Source organism: Thunnus albacares, chromosome 9 (assembly GCF_914725855.1).
Source record: "Thunnus albacares chromosome 9, fThuAlb1.1, whole genome shotgun sequence".
Classification (NCBI taxonomy): Eukaryota; Metazoa; Chordata; class Actinopteri; order Scombriformes; family Scombridae; genus Thunnus; species Thunnus albacares.
Window position 1 is genome coordinate 10,510,421 of NC_058114.1, and position 8,364 is coordinate 10,518,784.

General features: G+C 38.6%; 1 protein-coding gene across 1 annotated transcript; it reads left to right on the top strand.

The window, feature by feature from the left end:
* Positions 1-234: 234 nt before the first annotated feature.
* On the top strand, positions 235-8,364 carry ak4 (adenylate kinase 4). Its single transcript, XM_044361638.1, has 5 exons — positions 235-647; positions 1,664-1,783; positions 4,323-4,495; positions 5,152-5,270; positions 5,478-8,364. Exons 1-5 carry the CDS (start codon positions 506-508, stop codon positions 5,602-5,604), a joined length of 681 nt encoding a protein of 226 aa, XP_044217573.1. The 5' UTR covers positions 235-505; the 3' UTR covers positions 5,605-8,364.

An 8,364-nucleotide genomic window follows, 5' to 3' on the forward strand; every position in this document is an offset into this window, starting at 1 on the left:
CTACAAAAGAAAATAAGTCAGTGACTCACAGTAGCAGACTACATTTGTTCATCAGTTGTATATAAAAACTACAGTAACCAGGTCACCCCGCGAAGTTCGTGCGATTCAGCCATCCGCATTTTTTCTGGATGATGTGCGCAGAAAAAAATAGGGCGTTGTGGAGACGCTCTCATTCATTCGCAGAGAAAGTCTGTGTTCTTAAAGACGCAGACGGGCGTAATGTGTCCATAACGGAGCCGAAAGAAAAAAGGAAAAAGGCGTTTTGACTTGGTCCGGGCAATAGAGCAGCGTAGCCCCAATGCGCGCAGAGAGTGGGCTCTGCGTAAAGATAAACTGGAATTTACTTTGGCATTAAGTTCCCGGACCTGTATGATCGCTCATGCGTGCAACTGATTGAGAGTATTTACTTCGTTCTCTCGCACACGAGCAGGTAAAAGAGCAAAACTAACCTTTTTTTTTTTGCATCCCGGAGGTTGAACACTAGCAGCCTGTTTTTGAGGAAGACATGGCCAAGTTATTCCGAGCTGCTATTATGGGTGCTCCAGGATCAGGGAAAGGAACAATATCCAAAAGGATTGCGCAAAGCTTTGGCCTGCAATATCTGTCCAGTGGACACTATCTACGAGAGAGTATAGCGGCAAATACAGGTAGGATACAGCTGCTCATCTACGGCAGCATGAACGTCAACATTGTGTTTTCAACAAGGAGGAACTGCAGAAAAAGTTGCTAGAAACTCATATTCAGTACTGCATGTGTAAATGTGACGATTCTTCTGTTTTCAGCTGCTCCGTATTCAGTATTATTAGTTATAATTCTCAAGCTATAATTCTAATCATAACAACAACAACAAAAAAAAAGATGGGACATTAGAAGAATGAAGTAACTGGAGAAATGTGCATTTTCTGCTCCACAGTTGTTTCCTAGATGCTGATTTGGCTATAAACCTCTATCCCTTTTTCCAAGCTGCAGAGCATGAGACATTTGGATGACAGCAAACCTAATTTCTGTCTATCTGATTTCAATCTAGCGGAGAGACTTAACCTGCAGATCTATCCCACGCCACAAAGCTTCAGTGTTAGTCCAGTTAAAGCCTCAAATTAAGGTTTTTATTGATATTATTTTTCTAAGCTTACATCTTCAGCCATTGATCTCTCTTTTTTAAACTTCCTCATTATAGCTGCCCAAGTGGAGTCCATTTGATGTCCAGTATGTGCCAAGCTCATGCACACTGATAATAAAATAAAAGAGTTCAGAGCAGAGAACTTAAGTAAAAACATGTGTGCTTGGTTGATGAACTTGCTGGATAGAGTAACTAAGCCTCCAGAGTGTTTTTGCTTTTGGCTATTGAAAATAATTTAATAAATTAATTATACTTCCAAAAAGGGAGAATGGCCTCTTTTTGCTTTGACTTGTTTGAAATATTGGAGCAAAGATGTAATCTGAAAGTGCAATTTAAGATGCAAGCGGGTGTTTAGTGACAGTTTTCAACTCTTTCACAATATCTGTTCAGAGAGTTACATTAACGATGCATTGAAGTTGTAAATGGACAGCATTTTATCAAAGCTTGGTTAAATACAACAGGCCAGACTTGTTATTGGATTTTAGATGAAGGAAGCAGAAATGGACATGCATTGTCCATCTTTACCTGTCTGTTGTGTATCAGAGGCAGGTGTGTTGGTGAAGACCTACGTAGAAAGAGGCATGTTGGTGCCTGACCATGTGATGACCAGACTGATGCTGCCCAGACTGGAACAACTGAGCGGCTACAGCTGGCTTTTGGATGGTAAGAAAATTGTTATTTTTGTTTTTATGATAGTGCATGTTTTGTACTTTATTTCACTGATGTAGCAGAGTATCCCAGGAAGAACCTCCATCTTTTGTTATTTGTCTTGAGGGAATCTGTTATTCAAAATGCTGAGTCATGGCCGGTGGTGGGAACTGCCAGCCACCCCTTAAATCTTACTGGCCACCCCAGGTGCCACCCCCAAAATCCCAAGACTGATGTAAGAGGCAGAGCCAGCAGGAAAGCATTTTTTACATGTCTTCATTTTCAGAAACATGACCTCTAAAGTGCTATATGTAGTATGTTCTTTACTTAAGTCTGTGGAATAAGTAAGTGGAAAAATACACCAAACATTATCCTACAGTACATCTGTGAGTAATTAGTACTCTGAGGTACTGAATCTATTAACCACTAGGCTCATACATGCCCTCAACTGTTACTCAGCTTACAGTAAGTCAAATCAAAGATCAAATATATCCTTAAACAATATCAGCAGAGTTCAACCAAGTAACCAAGCTTTGTAATCTGTATAACAAGTTTAACAATTTATAATTTATTCATATTCAGTGCCAAACTTTTACTCAGTGAACTTTGTCACAACATTAAGCAGGTCAATGAAAAACCAGGTTTATTTATCTCTACTTACGGCACAGATCAAGTCACTACAAAGTGAGTTTGTGTATATGGTACGTAATAACTCATATTTTTCACTTTTTCCACTCACACTTTTCATTCTTCATCGTGCATGTAAAAAAATACAAGTCCTGGCTGGAAATGGTCTCAGTAGTGTGTTCAGTTAGGAATTCATGAAATACAAAACTTTGTGTTCTTTCTCAGGAAGATGTTCTGATGTTATTTGGTAACATATTTAGTTTGAGCACATTAGTAACTTGTGCGAGGTCTGGAGACGATAAAAAAAATCATTGCAGATCATTGTGTCTTTTTCAAGGTTAAATATTACCTGTCGTTGAACGAGAGGCCAAACATTGATGAAACAAACTGATCGGTGTGAAGCAGGTTCAAACCTGATCAGTAAATAAATATTTTTCGTTTAGCGAGAGATAAGGGCATCCATTTCAAGGTTACACACACCCACACACACACACACACACACAAACACACACAGACACAGACACAGAAACACACATACACACACACACGTGCATGCATTTATTTCAGTTCATCATGTGTATCTTATCCTCTGACAGGCCTGGTTATTTGTGTCTAAAGCATATTGATTTGCATGGTATTCATGGTTTCGAGTTTTGAAACTTATTTGTGCTATTCTTACTCATATACACCCCATATCAACTAACACAGACACATCTATGCACCTATGTACCATCACATAATTTGACTTCTCCCTTCTCGTAACTTTTGATTGGTGCTTTCCTGTCACTCATTTTTGGGGAGGAAGCATGATGCTCTGGTGGTTAGAGAGTTTTAACACCACTTTATTGAACAAACAAAGGAACATACAGAGTGATTGCCAGTTTTCTCTCAATCACATAAGGAAGCAATAAACTGTGGACAAGCCTAAAAGCATACATAGCAAAACTAAAGCAAAAAGGGTTTTTAGTTTTAGACAATGGAGTTAAAACAAGAGGATCTACTTTTAGCTCTCTTTTGGAGCAATCACTTGCCATGTTGAAGTGTCCTTGAGCAAGAACACCGAATACCTACCAACTCCAACTGTTTTTAGCCATATAAACAGTGTAGCTCTATAAAGATAGCAACGTTGGTCGGTCTGTTGGCTGGTCTACCACTTTGATCCAGACTGAAATATCTTAACAACTACTGGATTACTGTGAAATTTGGTGTAGATATCCATTGTGCCCAAAGGATGAATCCTGTAGTCCCCTGATATTCCATCATAACCACCAGCAGGTCATATTTGTCACTTATCCAGTAAATATATACTCATTGGAACACATTTTTAGTTATGTTTCCTTAATGACTGTGGTGACTCCCTGACTTTTCCTCTAGCGCCATTAGGAAGAGAATTGATTGGCTGTAGTTCCTGTCACTGTTTGTGAAATGTTTTGATTCGCTGAAGGCCAGTTGATTGTTTTTTCTCACCCTAAGGGTGGAACATGATTATCTAATCGTCATCAGATGTGTTACCAGGGTTTGGCCTATATAACATATCAGTGCCTGTGTCCTACTGTGATTGTTGATCTTGAAGAAGACCTTGGGGCCAAAACATCATGTGAATGAACGAGAAATGCATGTGGAGCCAGAGTGTGCGACACTTTTTCCCTATTCTCATGGCTACAGACCATCTCATGAGAAAACTGGAAACATCTTCAATCCAAGTTTACTTGCTGTCAGATACTGATATTTGCACTTAAACAGTAAAGAAATACAACTGGCCTGAAATGGTCTATTATTTAAGTACTTATTTTCCTGTCAGTAACTCACACTGATAATCAGAACTTGAAAAATGTAGGGTACATAAATGTATAACACACATAAACAGCCTATTCCTGGTTGATGATGGCCTTACAGTATCTCACTCCTCCCTCTACTCTCTGTCCAGGTTTTCCCCGGACACTCGCACAGGCCCTGGCCCTGAACAATTTGTATCAGCTCGACTTGGTCATCAGCCTCAACATCCCCTACGAGACTTTGAGGGAGAGACTGAGTGACCGATGGATCCACCCGCCCAGTGGCAGAGTCTACAACATGGGCTTCAACCAGCCACGAGTCCAGGTCTGGAAGTCTGAGTCTAGAAGTGGCATGAGATGTGACAGTGGCTTTACAGTCCTTAAAAGTTTTTCTCCTTGCCATTTAGAAGTTTTTAATGCACTTTCTTGATTTCTGGGGGGCAGCATTGTCCTTTCTAGTTTCTCCCTCACAGGATTTGTGTTATGTGATTTGAAGCTAGTATGGATTTAATGTCTTGTCTCAGCAGGGTGGATGCTTGTCAATACAAGAGATTGGAACCAGATGAGGGACAATGCCCTTGTTCATTTCCTCACCTTCTGCAAAACAAAGCTGTTATTTCACTTGCACTCCCACAGTTAACTAATCGACTATTTTAACATTGTTAGCTTTCTCAACTGAAATCAGTGCTACTTGTTTGCTAGTTGACTGTGAGGCTTTGTACCTCGGACCTCATCAGAGCTGTTCTGCAGCATTTTTTCCTTTATTGTGTAGTATGCAGAAAAGAAGAGCTCCAAAAGATCATGATTATTGATATGAGATTGACTGTGGATAATGTATCTACCTGCAGTGTGCTTTATTGTGTTCAAATTAGTTGTTTACTGTGTTGTTTTATATCTTGTAGTCTCCTCTTCTATGAGATTTCACTGCATTGTCTTGAGTCTACCTCTGTTGCATGTGTGACACTGCCGTGCCTTCCCCAGGGTAAGGATGACATCACTGGTGAGCCACTAATTCAGCATGACGATGATAAGCCAGAAGCCCTGATGGCCAGACTGAGACACTACAAAGATGTGGCCAAGCCTGTCATAGACTTGTACAAGTCAGTAAATACTTTCCTTTCAGAGAACAAGTATTTTTTCACAGTGATATTACATTCCTGCCAACCATGTTCTCAAAACACACCTAACCTTTTATTCTGTTCAGGAAGCAACTGTTATTATATAATGAAATGATGATGATGATAGCCTTTCTTAACATGTAGCGACTACAATAACTAACTTACTTGTGTTCTTATTTCTTCACTTAGGTCACAAGGAATTCTGCACTCATTTTCTGGTACAGAAACAGACCGGATTTGGCCTTATATCAACTCTCTTCTCAGCACCAAGATGCACCCACAGCCATTAGATGCCTGCCAATCCCGGACGCCCTGACACGACTTTGAATGAACAGACCACAGGGGAACATCGAGAGGCAGCCAGAGGAAGTGGTGATGAGTGATTTTTCTGCATGCTGGACTTGGTGTCAGCTTTCAGATTCCTCATTAACAGCGGGATTTAGAGAAATGGACAAGGACACTGATCAAAACTGTAGTCATCTCCTTGTTCGTGATATCATCACTTGTTGGTTTTTCAAATTAATGTTTTTTTTTACGTTTATTTGAAGAGCTTCGTGATTGTGTTGATTTCTGCATTACCATAGTAAAATGTTCAAATCCTAATAGCAAATAGCAAAACTGATCATCATGGTGAATCATAGTTATTACAGAAGCAGTCAACGATTCTTTACAAATTTGGGTTTTTATTTGTGATTCTTTTCAACACATTGAATATAAATCACAGCAGGTTTAAGCAAGGTGTGGCAAAACCAAAGGTTAAAAGCAAAAAAAAAAAAAAAAAAGTATGCATTATAGAGAAGGAACTATTCCCTTCACAGTATAGCTCTCTAGTACTTAGATTTTATTTGTTACAAACCAGTTAGAGAGGAGTATGGTAGTACCAAAAATATTGAACCAAAAACCAAAATATAACTCCAACATTATTAATATACACCTAACCTATGAAATGACTGGTTATCTAACATTTGATTAATTACACTTTAAATTATATTTCCTAGAATTAAAGGATACAGTTGATGATTTTATATATTTTTCTTATTGTCAACAAATCTCAAGTGCAGAGCCACACTAACAATGACCTGATCCTAACCTGATTTACAAGTATTGTGTGTGTATCCAAAGTCTGATATATCTTATTCCTCTGTGCTGTAGACCTCAGTTGTTGTCCAAAAAACTATTAAAAACACATCAATGAGCCACACCATTGCACTGGGTGACATGTTCCTTCGTGCTGAAGATTAAAGTCACATTAGTTTATTTAGAAACGGCTCCAAAGACTAATAACAGTGATCACATTTTCAGTCTCTAGAGAGTAGTTCCTTGTAAGGCCGATGCCGCTGTGCATGCATAGGAACAGGGTTCCGTTTACAGAGCTTCAATAACTTGTTGTGCTACATATCACAACCTCTTGACATAGTACATTGTAACCCTTAGGGTGAGAAAAACTTCAGTGCACATGCACTACACGGAACTACTCTCCGGTGACTGAAAACGTGATTACTCTTATTAGTTTTTGGAGTTATTTCTAAACAAACTAACATGAGCAAACTCTTTGGGGCGAAGGAACATGTCACTCAGTGCAACGGTGTGACTCATTGATGTGTTTTCAATCGTTTCTGGACAACATCGGAGGTAAATGGCACAGAGGAATGCGATATATCAGGTTTTGGATACACACACAATACTTGTAAATAGGATCAGTTTATTGTTGGTTTGGCTCTGCACGAGATTTGCTGACAAATAGAAAAATATAGAAAATTGCAGCCCTATCCTTTAAATCAGTCTCATCAAAGCCTTGATTGACAGATTCATTGAGAGCAATACTGGTATTTAACATTGTGAAAGGCATCATTTGGGTCAATTTCTTCTCAAAACGTTGAAACTTGTGCAAGCCTGCATGCTGTTTAACATGCTGTATAAAAGGTCAGCTATTCCATATATAACTGTCCTGGAGAACCAGTTTTTAATTCTTTGGCTTCATCAGCTCAGTGTTTCTAGAATATATCCATAACAATTTGCACTGTATAAACTACTACTCTTTATTTTTTTGATGAAATGCTGCAGAATGCTATGCAGTCCGTCCTGGACTGGTACAAGAAGCCCTCACAGTCACTCTACAGCACATTCTGTGGCTGGGATAAAGACTGATGCACAGAATATAGTGCCTTCAATGTTGTAACATTCCTTTAAATATACATGTGATTGTCTTGAAATTTTGAACTTAAAAATGCCAGAGATTGCTGTTCATCCAGTGTAATGTTTCCTATAAGTGAGACAAAGGTCTTACTTTTCAGGCTGTTTGAGTGTATAAGTCATTGTTGCAGGATGAACAACTCGTAAAAGGTTAAATTTGTAGTTTTTAAAAAGTGTGGTCAATAGAGATAAAAGATTTTCAACTAATAGAAACAAAATGTGAGTCTGCATGTTACGATAACTCCCTAGTGACCAACCTGTGCAGTGAAGACCAATAAATAAGTTTTAATTGTATTTTTCAGCTCAGTTAATGCTGGCCAAGTACAGTTATAAACTTTCTCCTAAGTTTTTTAAGCACCTTTATTCATTATACGCTAACTGGCCGCAACTAACACATCATATCATGTGTAAAATTACCAATGTTTCTAATCTAATTTGTGGTATCAAATTTTTCTTCTTTGGGTGGAGTTTTTGTTTTATAGGTTCTTGGGATAGAGGTTGTTGTACTAGTTGTACAGATCGAACCTTCGAAACAATTTTGAGTTGACTTGGCTATCACAAATGTAGAGATGGGGAGACCAAAGATGCAAATAAAAAAGAAACACTTCATATTTGTTTGAGAGAAACTCAGATAAGATATGTATGTACGCAACATGTCAGCAACTTGTTCATTCCAATGGTGAAAGTATGAAGTTGAAGTTACAGCTGATTTACACTTTGTTTTTTTGTTGTGGAGCATAGAATTCCTGAATGCTCAGACTGTATTGTTGAATGAATAAGTGTGTGGTGAAAGTGACCACACCTCACTGCTGTTGTTCCTATTTTTTTATACAATGCTGTCCAAACATGTTACATTCCAAGAAGAATAAAACATTTTCTCATG